Source organism: Hemicordylus capensis, chromosome 14 (genome assembly GCF_027244095.1).
Source record: "Hemicordylus capensis ecotype Gifberg chromosome 14, rHemCap1.1.pri, whole genome shotgun sequence".
Lineage (NCBI taxonomy): Eukaryota > Metazoa > Chordata > Lepidosauria > Squamata > Cordylidae > Hemicordylus > Hemicordylus capensis.
This window is the reverse complement of record NC_069670.1, coordinates 2,998,678-3,018,311: the sequence shown is the minus strand read 5'-3', so window position 1 is coordinate 3,018,311 and position 19,634 is coordinate 2,998,678. Positions and strand designations below refer to the sequence as shown.

The 19,634-nt window shown below is 48.6% G+C and overlaps 1 protein-coding gene and 1 long non-coding RNA gene across 2 annotated transcripts in view; both read right to left on the bottom strand.

Annotated features, from left to right (window-relative positions):
• The window catches only part of LOC128337115 (uncharacterized), a 127,688-nt gene that overhangs the window by 17,996 nt on the left and 90,058 nt on the right, over positions 1 to 19,634 (bottom strand). The window lies entirely within an intron of this gene.
• Positions 1 to 19,634, bottom strand: part of SNX27 (sorting nexin 27) — a 50,681-nt gene that overhangs the window by 17,996 nt on the left and 13,051 nt on the right. Inside the window, exons 2-6 of the mRNA XM_053277726.1 lie at positions 6,648 to 6,879; positions 4,443 to 4,635; positions 3,569 to 3,633; positions 2,167 to 2,271; positions 1 to 79 (exon numbers count right to left, since the gene is read on the bottom strand). Of these exons, the coding sequence (XP_053133701.1) occupies positions 1 to 79; positions 2,167 to 2,271; positions 3,569 to 3,633; positions 4,443 to 4,635; positions 6,648 to 6,879 (674 nt within the window). The remainder of the gene's footprint in view (positions 80 to 2,166; positions 2,272 to 3,568; positions 3,634 to 4,442; positions 4,636 to 6,647; positions 6,880 to 19,634) is intronic.

Below are 19,634 nucleotides of genomic sequence, written 5' to 3'. Positions count from 1 at the left end.
CAAAGGAGTGATTGATCACTTCAAACAAGGCGAAGTAGTTTGCAGTCGTGCTGTCCATCCCGACTTTGGCAGCCACGGCCTGGAGCACAAGGGGAACACAGAGCAGGGGAGATAAATAAGGATCTGGCCACCCCAAAAGGCAGAGCAGGATGCCTCCCCTCGGTGACAGGCTGTCCCTCACAAGCCCCAACTCTAAGGCAGGGAAACTCACTTGCCCAATTCCTCACTGCGGCAAAGCTTGTGATGAGATTTCATAACTAGGCCTCGGAGGTTCCTCACTCGGGTAAAGCAATTCCGTCCCCCAAAACAATTAGGTCAGCTTCTCTCTCCGATTCTTGCAGTTTCCATTCTCAAGATGAGAAACCACATACGCTTACAGCACCAGAGCTGAGGAGCTCCTATTGCCTCACTTAGCAACTCTTTATTTAAAAAAAAAAAAATGGGCCAAATTTTGATGGAGAGAAGGGGCCAACAAGACCAGCAATGCTGGACTGGCTTCTCTGCTGGTCAAGGACTGAAATACTGATTGGCTGACGGACAGGCCTCAAATCTCCTCCTCCCCCTTAAGAATGGCAGAACCTTTCCTTGCCTGTGTATCTTGGCCACAGGCAGAGTGCTCTGAATCACTGCTCCCTGCCATGTGATTTCCAGACTTTCCTCTCGTATGTCTCGGCTGCCTTATGGGAGACAACAGCTCACGTGCATAAGAGGAAGGATGAGTTGGCTGCTTGCATGGGGGGGGGGGAGATGTGAGTCAATTGACCAGGCAAATACTGTTGACTGTCTGACTCATTTGAGCAAACATTCCACAAAGCCAAGAATGTAGGTGACAGCTCATTCCTTTGCCATTACAGGATCCTTTGTTAACAAGGGCAAAGAGGAGGGCTGCTTGCCCCCTCCCTTCCAAGCAGTGGGGGGCAGATCCAGCTGCAGACCTAGAAGCACCCACATCTCCAAAGTGAATACAGAAACACAGAAAGGGGTCTTCTACCAAGCCAGCCTGTTGGTCGGTCTAGCTCACCACTGTCTACACCAGGGCTGCTCAACTTTGCCCCCACCCCAGCTGTTTTTGGACTACAGCTCCCATAATCCCCAGCCACAATGGCCAATAGCCAGGGATTATGGGAGTTGTAGGCCACCATCTGCAGGAGGGCCAAGGTTGAGCAGCCATGGTCTACACCAGGGATTCTCAACGTTGGGTCTCCAGATGTTATTGGACTTCAACTCCCATAATCCCCAGGCTCAGTGGCCTTTGGTTGGGAATTCTGGGAATTGAAGTCCAGTAACATCTGGGGACCCAACGTTGAGAATCCTTGGTCTACACTGACTGGCAGCAGCTCTCCAAGGATTCAGGCAGGAGTCTGTCCCAGACTTACCTGGAGATTCTGCTAGGGAGTGAACCTGGGGGACCTTCTCCATGCAAAGCAGGTGCTCTAGCAGTGAGCTACGGCCCCATCCCTCTATCAGGAAGTGGGTTTGTTTTAATATTCAAGACAGTTGTGTGAGCAGGTTGCAAATATAGACTACATTTATTAATCAACAGGACCTTCTGCATGCAAAGCAGAAGCTCTGTCACCGAAGTACAGCCCCATCCCCTCAGGGGAATATTTTACAGCAGACGGTGCTAACGTAGTCACCCATCCAAATGCAAACCAAGGCAAACCCTGCTTAGCAAAGCGAACTACTCGTGCTCGCTACTGCAAGACCAGCTTTCCTCCGTAAGGGCAAACCCGGAAATCACTTGTGCCAGGCCCATGATCCACTCACTCTTTTTCAAAAAGAAAATGTGTTTCACAAGTTGTAATTTCTTTTTAAAATTCACCTAAATAGTAAAACATTTATAAAGTTTATACTTTCCAAAGAGATCCTCGAATGTCAACAGTCAAGAGGGGAAGAGGGTTAACGAGGAGCTTTCCTGTGTTTTATGATGCCAGGAGCCAAATGAGAAGCCTTTTAAGGCCTGATTGGGCACAGAGGCCGCTAGCTGCCTACCCCATCCCATTGCCCGTGCTCTGTTCTCTAAGAAACACTGCCCTCCTGCTACAAAGGCGGGGTCATACTCTCCCACCTATTTCTACAAGCCTGCAAAAGAAGGAGCCCATCTGCTCTGGGCGTTCCCCACCTCCCACTGCCAGGGAGAAAAGTGTCTCCAGGCAACCGCCTCACCTGGTACACCTGGTCCGTGGTGCTGTTCTTTTTGACACGGATGGTCACTGTCGTGATGTCTGGAAGTGCCACTCTGAGCTCCACGTCTGACACACCATTGTAGTTCTGGAAGGCAAGACACACAAAGATATGCTCACCAATCGAGCTAGAAAGCCCCCTTCCTTGTGCAGGGTTTAATCCTGCCCTTCTAACTGGGGTCTTATTCTCCATGCACACAGAAAGATTTAACTGTGCAGATAAGGGTGCCCCACACAAGAGTCACTGGCCAATATGGCTGAGGGTTGCTTGCTCCAATTTGATATTACCATTTGTGAATTTCTATCCTGCTCTTTGCAGCAATTAAGATGGCCTAAAAGTGCATAAACAGGCCACCCCCCCCAAAAGAGCCAGCGTGGTGTAGTGGCTAGAGTGCTGGACTAGGACCGGGGAGACCCGAGTTCAACTCCCCATCCAGCCATGATACTAGCTGGGTGACTCTGGGCCAGTCACTTCTCTCTCAGCCTCACCTACTTCACAGGGTTGTTGTGAGGAGGTACTTAACTATGTAGTACACCGCTCTGGGCTCCTTGGAGGAAGAGTGGGATATAAAATGTAAAAAACAAACAAACCAAAAACAAAACTGCAAGTATTTAGTAAAAATGTTTATATACTGCACTGCAGCAAACAACTTCTCAAAGTGCAAAGAAATAAGTAAAGAAAAAACGGTCCCTGCCTTGAAGGGGCTCTCAATCTAAAAAGAAACACAAAACAGACACCAGCAACACTAGAACCAGGGGTCATCCTATGAAACTGACTGCCAAGAAATTTAGGACCGACAAAAGGAAGCACGTTTTCACACAACACATAATCAAACTATGGAATTCTCTGCCACAAGATGTGGTGACAGCCAACAAACAGGATGGCTTTTCATGGAGCAGAGGTCCATCAATGGCTACTAGTCTGAGGGCTGTAGGCCACCTCCAGCCTCAGAGGCAAGATGCCTCTGAATACCAGTTGTAAGGGAGCACCAACAGGAGAGAGGGCATGCCCTCAGCTTTTGCCTGTGGGCTTCCCAGATGCATCTGGTGGGCCAGTGTGTGAAGCAGGATGCTGGACTAGATGAGCCTTGGGCCTGATCCAGCCGGGCTTTCCTTATTTTCTTAAATATATCAGACATTACTTTAATAGGCCCACCCTGCCCTGCTAGCAGGGGTTTCAATGCTCCAGAGGAACCAGCTCAGCCAGTTTTTCCGCTCAGGAGAGAGTTCCACAGAAGGGATGTCCATCTGGAAAGATCGAAGCCGGACACCCCTCCTAGCCCCGCTACTTGTGGCCCCAAGTGGAGGCGCCAGGATCCAACCCACTGCAACAAAGCATGCAGTCTGACACCACCCCTGGAGAGGGAACATATTTGCAGGCCTACCTCATCCGATTCAGACAAGAACTCTTGCATGATGTCACTCTCCCCAATGACCCGGATGGAACACACTGTAGCAACAAGAAGAGAGACTGTGTTCGGAAACAAGAAGAGAGGCTGCAACTGTGTTCCGAGAGATGGCACCGGGAAGAGGACAAGAGGGAGAAGAGCTCTCGGGCCCTGGACTGCTTGCTAGATTCCTGGAAGATGAGGCTTCCGCACTGGTCGCCAGGACCACCACTGTTTATTCCACCAGAATCACGAGGGGTAGGCAGCCTGGTGGTTTCCCATCTAAGAACCAAGCAGGCCTCTTGAACGTCACCAGTACTACAGGACTCCCAGGCTTACCCTTCAGAGGTGAGTGGGGAGAGGAAGAGGGTCAGCTGTCAATCAAGCTTCATCCTCTCCCCAAAAGGTTTCCAAGTGAAACTATCACCTCACTGACGGATTCAAATAATCAGTTAAATCTGCGTAAGTTTGCATAACAAAAAAAAAAAGAGCACTTAGTTTGATGCAAACCTACGTTGATTGGCTTAGAAGAGGCACGCTCCCATTCTCTCACACAGGGAACACCTCTTCTAATATCACCTGAGAAGAGGCTCTCTTGCCACAGACACATGCAGGAAGAAATGCTTTCTAAGACCATGCTTGCCACCTGACTTTTTTTTTTTTTAAGTCCTTGCATTAAAAATAAGTTTTAAATTGCAGCAAATAGTCTATTAATGTTTTGTTTTTAATCAATTCAGGGTGACAGCTTTGTCCCAAGAAGTGGCAGGTCAGAATCGTGCCATGGTCAGAGGAGTCAGTTCAGGGGTTGTCAGAAGACCGGGGTGAAGGTAGCCTCGTGGCTTCCCCCCCACCCAAAACAACAACCGCTTACCCTTCTCAAGGTATTCCTCAAGCCCCCGCCGCCTGGCGTCCAGCTGCTGTTCCGATAACGAGAATGGCCATTTGCCTGGCAGACGGGGAAAGGTGAAGTTGGCAAACTCTCGCTTCAGGTTCTGGTGCAGAATGGCAAACTCGCGGTATCTCTTCGAACACAACTGTCGGCCCGCCATGTAAACATTATAAACCTACAAGGGGAGGAACGACACAGTCAGAACAAGGCACACCATGCTCAGGCCGGGCCTTTTCCTACTGAAAATGGTTTGATTTCCAGGACTCCACAATGCAAGCACTTTGAAAATGAAGACGGCTTCTTTCAGGGGAAAGCTCAAAAGGAAGAGAGGATTCCTCTCTAGAGCACGTTCAGCTCCCCTGTTTTACAAATCTTCGCGCCTTTTATCTGAGCCACCCAGTGATGTAGATTAAGCTGAGCAGACCAGTACTAAACTGAGTGGACACCAGTGCTCCAGCTCCTCTGTCTGCATTCAGCGGCTCCCTTGAGGATTCAACCACCATGCAGCCTCAAGCCTGACACCGGCAGAGAGGACCTTGGAGAGCACAGAAGCCGCCGTCATTGCCAAAGGAGCACGCCATCGAGTCATGTTACTTTTTAAAGACTGTCTGGTATTCCACCCAAACAACAGGCTTCTAATAGCACCAGCATAACAGCTGCTGCCACACTCCATAATTCTTTCTTTTTTTTTTTTTAAGACTCAGTCACTCAAACTTAACAGCTTAAGTGTCAAACACAGGCCAACCTCACCGCTCTGGGCTCCTTGGAGGAAGAGCGGGATATAAATGTAAAACAACAACAACAACCTGTATAACAGGTTGCAAAGACAGTAAACACACAGTTCTTTCCATCAAACATTCTACATTCCAAACAATAGAATTTGATGGGTTCCCAATAGGTGAACTAGGCTGAGGGCCACCTCCAGCCTCAGAGGCGAGATGCTGCTAAATACCAGTTGCAGGGGAGCAACAGCAGGAGAGAGGGCAGGCCCTCAGCTCCTGCCTGTGGGATTCTGAGGCATCTGGCAGGTCACTTCGTTTGTTTGTTTGATTCGATTTCTATATCACCCTTCCAAAAACGGCTCAGGGCGGTTTACACAGAGAAATAAATAAATAAATAAATAAGATGGATCTCTGTCCCCAAAGGGCTCACAATCTAAAATGAAACACAAGATAGACACCAGCAACAGTTACTAGCGGGACTGTGCTGGGGATAGACAGAGCGTTTCAAAGTGTGTGAAACAGGATGCTGGACTAGATGTGCTTGGGCTGATCTAGCAGGGCTGTTCTTCTGTATGCATGCAGACAATGCCACAGAGCACAGTTAAGAACCTACAAAAGGCCTTGGCTCAGGTCATCCAAGACCAGCTCACCCCCATCCCAAACGGCTGCCAGTCATGCTTCACAAACAGGGCATGGAAGGGAACCTGTAAGGGCATTGTGCATGCCAAGCAGGTGCTGAGCTACCCAGCTCTGGACCCTCAACCCTGAGGTCAAGGGCTCCGCTTGCAACAGGCTAGGGGAGCAAGGTTAAAGGGACCAACACCTGGGAAGAGCATGTAGGTTCCAAGTTTCCTCCCTGGCTTCTTCAAGATAGGGCTGAGAGAGATTCCTGCCTGCAACCTTGGAGAAGCCGCTGCCAGTCTGTGAAGACAATACTGAGCTAGATAGACCAATGGTCTGACTCAGTATATGGCAGCTTCCTATGTTTCTAACACCGAAAGCGCCAACTGCATGCTGATATCTGGCACAAGTGAGAAGCATCTCAGGAAGAGTCCCAAAAGCTGCTCCTTTGGGAACTAGCCATTTCTGACAGCCACCGGCAGGTTAAGCAAAAGAACGTACAGAATGAGGGGTGGAAAGGCCAAGAGAAGCAGCAGCAAGCTCAGGGGGTAGCAGTCCTTTTCCAAGGTGGAAACAAGTCTTGGAAGAGGAAAGTGACCCAGAGGAATGAGGTGACAGCTAAGAGGAGTATCATCAGAGGGGAAGGAAAAGTCAAGGGGCCCAGAGAAGAGATGCAAGTGGCCTGAAGCTGCAGAGGTGAGGAAGGCTGGCTTCTTACACAGATTCGCGATAATCAGCAAGCAAGATCGGCCCGAAGAACTGCAAAGCAGACTGGCAGGCGGCAGCGGGGAGAGACAGACTAGGCACAGACACTCAGGAGGACCCCAGCCGGGCCGGTACTCACCACAAACTTCTCACCATTCTGTTCCACGTGCTTGTAGGTGGGGATGGAGATGGGGACGGCCTGCTTCTCCGTGTAGTCATAGAACGACTGGCCCAGCGAGTCGTCGCTCGGGTCGAGGTTCTCAGCCTCGTGCAGCGGCACCGACAACACTGTCAGGATCAGCTCCTTCTCGCCCGCCCGGATCAAGTCCACCACCTGCTTGTGCGTTGCCCCTTCAACGTTCACGCCATTCCTGGCAAGGAGGAGGGAAAGAGTTGCTCTACCGAAATAGGACCGCACGGGCTATAAGGTGTTCAAGGCAATATGCGCAAAATTGGAGACAAGCCAACAGGAGGGTACTTGGATTTGAACATTAAGGGGTTTCAACGCCCTGGAAGGAAGGGGTGAAGTTAATTTGGCATTTTCCTCTAGTCCCCTCTCTCTCTAATCCCAGATTTGAGGGTCCAGGGGGAAGAGGAGCTTTACTGCTGAAATAATTTGCCATGGGCCCATTTGGCTGGCCAGTGTGCCCTGACATTTCTGGTCAGTACTGGTTAAGAATATAGTTAGAACCCTGCATGAACTTCAAACCCACTGGACTCCAGCTTCTCCAGATTTTTGCAAGCCTACCGTGAGACTGAAAATCACCTGCACCACTTTCTCCCCAAAAGGTTTAGTCTGCCAGTAGACAGAGCTGCTGTCCTCACACCACCAATACAAGGCTCGCTTTTGCTCTTACTGTCATAAGAACAGCCCTGCTGGATCAGACCCAAGGCCCATCTCGTCCAGCATCCGGTTTCACAGAGTGACCCACCAGATCCCAGTGGCCCTCTGGGAAGCTCCGAGGCAAGAGCGGAGGGCACGCCCACTCTCCTACTGCTACTCCCCTGCAACTGGCATTGAGAGGTCCAACCCACTGGCCCAAGCTCTTATCCCAAAACCACTGGTCCATCTAGCTCAGCATCGTCTACACTAACTGGCAGCAGCTCTCCAAGAGATAGGAACAGAGGATGCTGCCCTCTACTGAGTCAGACCCCTGTTCTGTTTCAGTATTCTGAATATGAATATAAATATAAATGAATATAAAGAGCCCCTGGTGGCGCAGTGGTAAAACTGCCGCCCTGTAACCAGAAGGTTACAAGTTCGATCCTGACCAGGGGCTCAAGGTTGACTCAGCCTTCCATCCTTCCGAGGTCGGTAAAATGAGTACCCAGAATGTTGGGGGGCAATATGCTAAATCACTGTAAACTGCTTAGAGAGCTTCCAGCTATAGAGCGGTATATACATGTAAGTGCTATTGCTATTGCTAAATATAAATATAAACACACACACACACCCCAAACAGACAGGCATTTGCTTTGAGAAACTTCTGCTTGTGGGCACCTCAAAATTCAGAGGCCTGGAAAAGATTGAATTCTGAGAGCACACAGCTAATGAGAGGCTTGTGAGAAAGACTCCAAATAAGCCCTACAAGCTGGTTATTTAAAAACAAGAAGTTTAGCGGCCTGTGTCCCACAGCAGACACTAGATTAATTTCTATGTGTGGATACAAATTCAGATGAAAGTTTGGGTTCCTGAATTGGACTGCATGTTTTTTATTTATGTACCACACCGAAAATGGTCATCTCAACAAAACCTTGAGCCACAATCTGAGCAGAGCATAAACTACAGAGCCCCAAAAACACTCTGAAGAAGGTTCTCTCATGCTAATGGCCAAGCAGGGGGCACTGTTAACATCTTTACCAGTCACCAGTTCTGTGCCCAGGTGCTGTACAGAAAGTAGCGGCGACAGCCTCTCCCCCAGAGGGCTTACAAGTCTCAAATGAGACAAGTGAGGACAAAAGACAAACAGCACGCAGTGATGGGATGCAGAGGACCAGGTAAGGCATAGGACAGGTGCAAGGCCAAGAGAGGGCTCGAAGAGTTTCCCGCAAGGAACCATTGCAGGCAAAACTGAGCGAGATGGACCTATATTCTGACTCAGTATATGGCAGCTTCCTATGTCCCTATGAAGAGCCCCCTACGCATGTGTCATGACCTACGCATGCATGACCACACTGCATGCATGCAAAGTTTAGGACACTTTGGATCTCCGCCTCAGAGCACAAAGGGGCAAGGCCACCACAGAGCACCAACGCGATCTTAACCAGTGGGAGCCAAGCACAGAAAAGGCACAATAAAGGCACAATCTTCATAAAGTTTGTTCTCCATTCCCAACAGTTGGTGATGGGTTTGTCCCTCCTCGACCCCAGCTAACGGAACGATAGCTGCTAGAATGAAAAAGCAAGACATGAGCATCAGGAAGCACAACCACCACTGCCAAACAAATCAGAAGCTGGCTTCAAGACAGGCCAACAGAGGTCAAAAGAGCAACTTAAGTGTTAAGAGCATAAATCACTGCTCAGGCGACATCATCTGCCTGCTCATGCCACAGAAATCCCAGATTAGACTATTGCTCATGTGTTCTCCATGTGTTTGCCTTTGAAGAGCATGCGGAAACTACCATTGGTCTTAGACTGCTGCTGCCAAAGGTTTAATGGGAGACAAACAGCCATGTTTAACTTTGCAAGCTATTTTGCAAGGCTAAGGTCACAATCACCTTCTCCCATGTGAACCTGCCTGATTGCTCAGATGATCAGAAGTCTGGCTTCCTCTCCCGCCTGAAAACTCGGAGAGCCACTGCCAGTCAGTGTAGACCAGGCAGCGCAAGAGGGACCAATGGTCTGACTCAGTACAAGGCAGCTGCCTATGTGTATTCTCAAATACCACAGGTCACATTGCACCTGCAAAACAAAAACAAAAACAAAAACACTTTCCCCCCATGTTGAAGTACACAACAGAGAAGAAAGCAAAGCGTGACACATTCATATTTATTTATTTTCTCTCTCTCTCTCTCTCTCTCTCTCTCTCTCTCTCTCTCACTCTCACTCTCACACACACACACACACACACAGCGCGCATACTCTGGCTGGGTTTAAGCTAGGGTGAAGTCTGAGGTCATGCATCTTAGAACAAAGCACTGCCAAGAGAGCGTGATTTGCTTCGGCTGCCAGCTGAGCTTCAGGGACAAATGGTGATCAGGTCAGGCAGATCAACCAAGACAGAAGCCGTCTCCTCAAAACACGTCCGCTTTGCCCACTGCCACCACGGAACCACATCGCTAATAGCAACGCAAGGAGAAAGGCAGACCTGTTGCATCTGCAACCCAGGGGGCTGGTGGTCCCACCCCAGCCTCTCCCATGGGATATCCGACCACAGCACCTCGGTGCATGCCATCAGAGGGCCCAAACCTTTTTGCAATCAAGTTGCCATGGCAACCCAATGGGGAATTATCAGATACACAGCCCAGGGCTCCAGGATCCTACAGGCCGAAACTGGAAATCCCTCGCAAAGGGGAAGAGATCACCATCAGCGACTGAATGAATGAATGGTTCCAGATTGTTGTCTCTTTTATTCTTTTCTTTTTTTTAAAAGAGGGAGTTGCCACACTCCGAGACTTGGCCAGGCTTCCTGTTTCTGGCCCTGGGAGAGTTAACAGTTGTTTCCCGCAAGGAACTTCTTGTTGTCTCGGCAGACCTGCCCTGTCCCAGAGGGTTATGTGGGCAAGAACGGTGCCAAGTAGGCGACATGCCAGCCTGGGCTAGCTTGCTAGGTGTCATATGTTTTTACCTGCACGCAGTGGAAGCCAGTGAGGGAGACTTCACTGAAGCTGTAACATCAATGTTTACGGGATGGGGAAGTTGGAACTTCAATGAGAACTGAGAAAGCATGCTGGTGAAACACTTTCAAGCAACATTTGAACCACTGTTCAGACTTGTATGTTATTTATTTATTACATTTTATATCCCACTCTTCCTCCAAGGACCCCAGAGCGGTGTACTACATACTTAGGTTTCTCCTCACAACAACCCTGTGAAGTAGGTGAGGCGGAGAGAGAAGTGACTGGCCCAGAGTCACCCAGCTAGTCTCATGGCTGAAGGGAGATTTGAACTCGGGTCTCCCCAGTCCTGGTCCAGCACTCTAACCACTACACCACCCTGTTTTAAAAGCTTCTAGATGTCATAGGCCAACTTGGAAATGTAATTATTAGAGCAAGGACATTAAAAAAAAATAGAAGTAACTGGTCTTGCAGTATAGGAACATAGGAAGCTGCCATACACAGAGTCAGACCCTTGGCCCAGTATTAGCTCAGTATTGTCTACACAGACTGGCAGCAGCTTCTCCAAGGCTGCAGGCAGGAGTCTCTCTCGGCCCTGTCTTGGAGATGCTGCCAGGGAGGGAACTTGGAACCTTCTGTGTGCAAGCACACAGATGCTCTTCCCAGAGTGGCCCCATCCCCGAAAGGGAATCTTTTACAGTACTCACATATAGTCTTCCATTCAAATGCAAAGCAGAGTGGACCCATGCTTAGCAAAGGACACAATTTGTGCTTGCTACCACAAGATCAGCTCTCCTGATACAGAGCATGAGTTGTCCCCTTTGTAAATGGGACAACAACCCCCACTAACTTGGCAAAGAGGCACCTTTTAACGCCGTGATTCTCTTTATTTAGCCATAATCGGAAGAATAAGAATAAAAGAAGAAGAAGAAGAAGAAGAAGAAGAAGTAGTAGTAGTAGTAGTAGTAGTAGTATCCACCCTGGTTTGTATTTGAATGATGACTATTTTTTATTTAAAATATTTATATCCCACCCCTCCAGTACAGGGCAGCTCACAACATTTATAAAACAGTTACAATATAAAATCAGACTAATAAAATTAACCAACTTAAACAAGTTAAAAATCCAACCTAAAACCACAATCAAAATTAGCTCTTAAAATTCCAAATTAAAACCTTAAAGTTAAAATCTAATTATAAAAACTAAAAACTAAATAACCTACCAGATATATACAACAGGTGACACATCAAAAAGCCTCTTTAAAAAAATGTGGTTTTAGTTGTTTTTAAGAACACTGAGAGAGGTAGCATGGCAAAGCTCTTCATGGAGTGTGTTCCAAAGCCTAGGGGCCACAACCAAAAATGCCCTGTCTCTAGTCCCTGCCAATCAGATCTCTGTTAGTGGCAGAGCCATTAGCAGGGCCTGAAAAGACAAGTGGAGGGCCCTGGCAGGTTCATATGGGCAAATGCGGTCCGACAGGTACCCCGGCCCAAGCCGTGTAGGGCTTTAAAGGTCAATACCAGCACCTTGAACCTAGCCCAGAAGTGGACTGGTAGCCAAAGAAGCTGACGCAGGATGGGTGTAATACTCGTGAAGAGACTTGCACCCAAGAGCATCCTTGCAGCAGCATTCTGAACCAGCTGCAGCTTCCAAACCATCTTCAAGGGCAGCCCCACGTAAAGCGCATTGCAGTAGCCCAATCTGGACATTACCAATGCATGAGTGACTGAGGTCAGGTCCGACTTCTCCAAGTAGGGTCGCAGCTGGCACACCAGCTGTAGCTGGTAAAATGCGCTTCTGCACACCACTGCCACCTGTGCCTCCAAGGACAGCGCTGGGTCTTGAAGCACCCACATGCTGCAGACTCTGTCTTTCAGAGGGAGTGTGACCCCATCAAAGACCAGATTTAACTTGCTACTCGGATAATCCGTTTTACCAACCCATAGCACTTCCATCTTATCTGGATTAAGTTTCAGCTTGTTTGTCCCCATCCAGTCCAGAACAGCCTCCAAACCATGGTTCAGAGCATCCACTACATCCCTGGTGTCTGCTGACTTAAAAGATAGGTAGATCTGAGTGTCATCAGCATACTAATGACACCGCAGCCCACACCTACGGATGACCTCTCCCAGAGGTTTCATGTAGATGTTATACAGCATGGGGGACAGAACAGATCCCTGTGGCACCCCATAGGCCAAAGGCCAAGGGGTGGAACAAGCATCCCCTAGCACCACCTTCTGAGTACAACCCACAAGCAGGAGCAGAGCCATTGTATAACTGTGCCCCCAAGTCCCAACCCAGAGAGACATCCCAGGAGGATACCATGGGTGATGGTGTCAAAAGCGGCTGGAAGGTCCAGGAGGATCAACAGAGTCCCACTCCCTCTGTCTATCTCCCAGCATATGTCATCCACCAGGGAGACCAAGGCAGTTTCCATCCCATATCCAGGTCAGAAGCAAGACTGGAAAGAATCTAAGTAATCAGATTCATCCAGGGCTGCCTGGAGCTGAGATGCCACCACAGTCTCCAACACCTTGCCCAAGAAGGGGAGGTTAGAAACTGGTCGGAAGTTGTTCAGATCATCTGGGTCCAATGAGGGCTTCCTTTAGGAGGGGCCTGATGACTGCAGCTGAGAGGGCACCACCCTCTGCCTTAGAGAGGCATTCACCACCCCCACTACCCATGGACCTAGTCCCTTTCTAGAAACTTTCACCAACCATGAAGGGCAGGGGTCGAGCACGGATATGGTAGGCCTCAGCCTTCCTCAGGCAACACAGTCTGAAAACTATCCAATATAACAGGGCCAGACAGTGCATTGACAAATCCTGTTCCGGTACCACATAAATCTAAGCATCCAAGTCAGAACGGATGCGAGCAATTTTATCTGCAAAATATAACGCAAATTGGTCACAGTGGGCTGCCGGCAGTTCTATTTAGATGGTCTTTGGGGTCCTCACCTAGGAGGCACCAAACCACTCAAAAAAGCTCCACTGGACGACACTGAGCAGACTCAATGGTGGCGGAGAAGTAGGATTTCTTCGCCGCCATCACCGCCATAGAGCAGGCCCTAATATGGGCGTCTAGCCTACGTTCGGTCACATTCATTCTGAGTTTTCCGCCAACAACGCTCAAGCCGTCTACCAGCCTGTTTCACTGTCTGTTTCACTGTCCGCAACTCACATGTATACCAGGGAGTCGCTTGGGCTTGGCGGGTCAGGAGAAGACGCCGAGGCGCAACTGTGTCTATCGCCTGACCCAACTCCTCATTGGGGGATTGGGAGAGACTACTTGGGAGCACTGTAAGTTATTTCCTTTAGAGGACAAGGACACAGCTCAGCGGCAGAGCATCTGCTTGCATGCGGAAGGTCCCAACTTCCACCCCTGGCAGCACCTCTGGGTAGGGCTAGGAAAGACTCTTTCTCGCCTGCCGCCTCCTCCGCCTCCTCTGACTGGAGAGCGGCTGCCAGTTTGTGCAGTCAATACTGAGCGAGATGGAGCACTGCTCTGACTTGATACTAAGCAGTTCCTATGTTACTATGCCATCATAAAAGGATTAATAAATACCATTTAGGGATGTCGCAACACAAGCAGCAAGTTTTCACACTGACCAGCATCCAGCTTGTTCACAGAAACAGGCAAGTGCCAAGAACAGAGACCACCAAGAACGGCCTTGTGCTGGCTCAGGCTCTATCTAGCCCCTTCTCCTAATGCCCACGGCAGCCAACCGGGTGTCTCCAAGAAGTTCACCAGCAGATCAGGCAGGCCATGGGTCTTCCCTTGTTTTCCTGCCATGCAGCCAAAAGAGCTCTCAAGGACACCCCTGGGAGACATTCCTGCTTGGCAGCCTGGGGAAGCGGAAACCGCATGCTCCTGGGTTCTGAAAGCAAAAGCAAAATTACTACACCAGAGAGGAAAACTGACAGATCAGCCATCAAGAAAAGAACGTGGGCAGAAGAAATGTCCTAACCTTGGGTGGGGTTCCATGCAAAATCCAGTACCTTATGCCCCTGTGTAGCTCTCCCCCTTCCCAATAAGGAACATAAGAAGCTGCCTTATACCAAGTCAGACTCTTGGTTCATTCAGCTCAGTATTGTCTACAGCACTGTATTATTGCTCAGTATTGTCTATGGCTCTCCAAGGTTTCAGGCAGGGGTCTCTTCCAGCCCTATCTGGAGATGCTGGCAGGGACCAAACCTTCTGGGCCCTTCTGCACGCGAGGCAGATGCTCTACCACTGAGCTACAGCCCCATCCCAGGGGGAAATCTCTCACAGCAGTCCACACAGTCAACCAGCCAAATGCTAACCAAGGCGGACTCTACTTAACAAAGGGCATAATTCATGCTAGCGACCACAAGTTGGGAGCTGGCTTCGTACAGAACCGTCTTATGTCTAAACATGCCCCAGACTTGAGCCCAAGATGGCTTATACACATGATAAAAGCAATACAAATAAAAATAAACCAGTCATTTTGAAAGCAGGAATATTGGAATTACAGCCCAGGGTAACATGGGAGTGCTCAGCTTCCCGTTTCCAAAGGGAAATGGCTTCCAATTCCTTCTAATTCGTAGCCACCAAGCCCTGCACAAGGCTGAGGGGGCTGCCCAGATACATTTGCGCAGTCCTATCTCAGGCATGTGGACTCAGACATGTGCCTCACCAAATGTTTACTCCCCAGTAAATGGAAAACTCACCCTTAGGCAATTGGGATCCCTCCTAACTCCAGATTTCAAGTACTTGAGTATGGCTCACAATGCACGTGAAAATTGCACACAGAATTGGATACCAATGATCTCCACATTTTTGTTTTTTTTCTTAACCCTCACCCGAATATTAGGATCAACCTAACCCAGAGAAGCGAGGAGAAAAAATAGATCTTCCATTTCTGTCTATCAGTTCATCTTCCATGCACTCTTCAACCTTAAGTCTTTCACCTTGTGATATTTCATGTCCCCACCCCTTGACTGGTTTTTTGTACATTGCAGTGTGTACTCTGACATTAATGAAGTTGCTTCGCTCCAGTCACAAAGGAGGCAAAACCGAAACAGACGTGCAGCTATTAGTTTCATTCTTGCATGCACAAAAGAATATTTATATACATCCTCAACAATATAAACGTATCACTGTTATTGACTTCATTTCTGCCACTGCTTTAAGCCTGCACTGCCAAAGCAAAATTCTTAACTAAAGATCGATATTTTTCTTTGTAGCTAGTGTTGTGCTCAAGGCAACTCATCCCAGGTTATCACAGATACCCTCACCCCAACCACTGCATTAGTGAAGTATAGTTTTTGTTTGGGCAAGCATTAAAGTTCTCAGTCCTCCAAATTGCTGGGATCACCTTGGAAAGGTAAAGTTTTTGATGATATCATAAGCAGGAAGTACAGCCTGCGTGGCCCACTGATCTTTTACTCTTTCTGCCCACCCAGAGCTATCTCTGCTCTTTTCTCTACAAGCCTCTTTACCTACCTATTGATGTCTCAAATCCTTAGAGGAGGGAGGAGAAGGAGAAGAAAGAAAGCATCTTAACATTTCATCTCTTGGGATTTTTTTTTTTGGCACAACTCATCTTGAAGGCCCAGGATGGATTAAAAGGTTTTTAAATATGTCTTCAGGTTAAAAAAAAAAAAATCAGCTTTCAAGAAACGTGGACACGTGCTTTTGAAACCTAATTCCACATACTAGATAAGCTCCCTGAGGAAGTTAGAAGAGATCTCACCCACTCTCAGCCACTTAATGCAAAAAGTCATTTGCCCAGTTTGCCTAATTCCTCTCAGGAAGGAGAACTTGGCATTTTTCAGGACCAAGAGCTCATTATGCTGAGAAATGTGTCACATGTGCTGAATGGAAGTTGAAAATTGGTATGGTGGCTTGTGTTTTGTTTTTAGCGAGAGGGGAGGTAAGTAGATTTTACCTACTGCACAGATGGGAAACTGAGGCCAAGAGAAAGGCCAACAGGATCTAATTCCCACTGGAATCAGAGCGGGCATGCCCATGAACACCAGGTGCTGAGGAATGCCAATGAGGGGTAAGCCGTAAGGTAGACACCAGCCACAGCCACTGGAGGGATGCTGTGCTGCTGGGGACAGTTGCTCTCCCCCTGCAACATGCAATTAACCTGCGGAATTCACCACTGCAAGATGTGGTGACGTTTCTTCGTTCAGACAACTTTTTGAAAGGATTCCAGGGCTGCTCAACTTCGGCCCTCCTGCAGATGTTGGCCTAAAACTCCCATAGTCAAAGGAACACAGGAAGCTGCCATATACTGAGTCAGACCATCGGTCCATCTAGCTCAGTATCGTCTTCCCAGACTGGCAGCAGCTTCTCCAAGGTTGCAGGCAGGAATCTCTCTCAGCCCTATCTTGGAGATACTGCCGGGGAGGGAACTTGAAACCTTCTGCTCTTCCCAGAGCGGCTCCATCCCCTGAGGGGAATCTCTTACAGTGCTCACATGTGGTCTCCCTTTCATATGCAACCAGGGTGGACCCTGCTTCGCTAAAGGGGGACAAATTATGCTTGCTACCACAAGAACAGCAATCCTGATCCCTGGCTACTGGCCACTGTGGCTGGGGATTATGGGAGTTGTAGTCCAAAAACAGCTGGGGGGGGACTAAACTGAACAGGCCTGGATCAGACAGGAGAGATCCATCTACAGCCATTAACCATGACAACTAAACAGAACCTCCATGCTTAAAGGCAGTACCTCTGAGTACCAAATGCAGAGGAGGGTTGTAACCTTCATGTCCTGCTCAGAGCCTTCTCACAGACTTCTGGCTGGCTATTGTGGGAACCAGGATGCTGTACTAGAGGGACCTGTGGTCTGACCCAACAAGGCAGGACTGCTATGATGCTCATACAGAGTGCCAGCGTGGTATAGTGGTTAGAGTGCTGGACTAGGACCGGGGAGACCCGAGTTCAAATCCCCATTCAGCCATGAAACTAGCTGGGTGACTCTGGGCCAGTCACTTCTCTCTCAGCCTAGCCGACTTCACAGGGTTGTTGTGAAAGAGCAACTCAAGTATGTAATGTAGTACACCGCTCTGGGCTCCTTGGAGGAAGAGCGGGATATAAATGTAAATAATAATAATAATAATAATAATAATAATAATAATAATAATAATACATATGTACATAGAGAGGGAGGTGAGGCATGTCAGTCAGTCAGTCAAATGCTTCCTGGACCGCAGCAGCCCTGGCAACACAATGTGTCTGCAAAACCAGCAGTGCCATTACCCAGAAGCCTGTCGTTACAAAGAACGACAGGCGAGACCCAGAGATTTTGCCTTTCTTCAGCCTACTGACCGCTTCACAACACAATCGCTGGCATCCTCTGCCAGGTGCCAGCACCATGAAAAACCCAACACATCCACGCATGGCCCCCGCCTTGTTTTCACAGGCGGATTTTGTGCTTTGGCCAAGCTCTCTTTCCATGCCTGATGCCATGAAAACTGTGGAGGAAACAGTTGACTCATCTGCCACCCAAAGCTCACTTCACTTGGAAGTAAACTGCTTTCCAATTAGGATGCAAAGGTTAACTGCAATCACAGAAAGAGGGAAAGTAAGAAAGAGGGAAAGCAAGACTGCAAGTCTTCTTTTAGGTTCAGCATTGTAGAAAGTGCAAAAGCACCCACTGAAGGGGGAGGGTGCAATCCAGTGGGCAACTAAACTTGCAAACACATTGGCATTTCGCGTGTGGACCTAAACTAGTGTGACATTTAAGCCCAGGAACAGGATTTCAATAGACTTACTAATTCATCTAGGCTAAAAGCTTCTCTCCCCCGTAGTGAACCCTCAAGGCAGCTGACAATCACAATCAACACAAAAATCCAATCAAAGGTTACAAAAAAAGAAGTTCCAAGCTATCAGCAAATGCAAAGAACTAGATTATTTCAAGAATTAGGTCATTTGCACATCTAAGGAGCAGCGTTTTTGACCTGACTTAGAAGACAGAAAGGGAGAATATCAGACAGGTACCCTGAGAAAATTAGTTCTGCAGTGGGAACACCATCACAGATAAGTGACCTATTCCATGTTCCACTCAAGCAGATGGGAGTACTCTCAACTCTGACTGGCACCCAGTCACCAGGCTGTTGTTACCAACTACGCTTATTCTACCCAGCACCCAGGAGCCTCTCTGTTGGCTTGCACCTCCAGGCTTGGAGATTGCGCTCTGGATATGCTCAGGAGCTGCACTGCCATGTGAGCAACCAGTTTATGGTACACATAGGGGCAAGTCACTTAGTTGGCAGTGGGCTAGTCACCCCTAGATTTGCTGCAAACAAAGCAAATTGGGATAAGATGCACTCCTCTCCCTAGATGGGAGTCCCAGCTTGAGAGTTAACTATATCGAGTTAACTTTCAAGGACACCCTGTACTTAAGTGAACCACCTCACTCCCCTCCTTCCACAGGAGATTGGTTAAGGAACCAATTGTGCCAGCAGGAAGAAAGGACAAGATAAGGTGGCGAAAGGAACCCTTACTGTGAAGGGTTCTTTTTCCCTATGTTCGGAGCTCATCAGATAGGGTTGTGCACTGAGAATGCTCGAGACAGGATTGGATCATGTGGTTTAATTTCCTGTTGGAAGCTGCCTCCTGATCCCAGTTCCAGGGCTGCTGCGAGAAGTTTGGACAGCTAGGAAGAGAGAGCTGAAGCAAGGTGAGCTGAATGAAAGAAACATCTTGGGTAGAACAGAGAAGTTAGGGACAGAAGAAAAACGACAGCCTACCAAAACTGGTACCCTGAGAGCTGTCTCCCCCTCCCAAAAAGGCGACATAAGGGACAAAAAGGAACGTTTGTATGCATCTATCCCTCCCAAGGAGAAGCACAGAGTCCTGTCATATATCCGGGTGTGGCTGATGAGCTCCGAACACAGGGAAAAAGAACCCTTCACGGTAAGCCAATGTTCCTTTTTCCCCGTGTTGGAGCTCATCAGAGAGGTTCTTGCCCAAGCGGAGTGTGGGGAAAAAAGGAAGGGAAGGATGTATCAGACCACTTGTTGGAGAACTGTGCAGCCAAAAGCAGCCTGAGGGATAGAAAAAGAGAAGATCTTATAATGTCGGATAAAAGGGGTAACAGACGACCAAGTGGCCGCATGGCAAATTTCTGGAAGCGGAATGTTCGCGGAGAATGCTGCCGAGGTGGCCGCACTTCTGGTGGAGTGTGCAGTTATGCCCCCCCCCCCCCGCCGGCAGAGGAAGGCTGAGAGATTCGTAGGCAAGGATAATGCAAGACCTATTCCAACTCAAGAGTGTGGCTTTAGAAACCTTGTTGCTTAGGGAGGGGAGGTGGAAGGAAACAAAAAGGGCATCTGATTTGTGAAGGTCCTTGGTGTGTCTGATGTAGACGTGCAAAG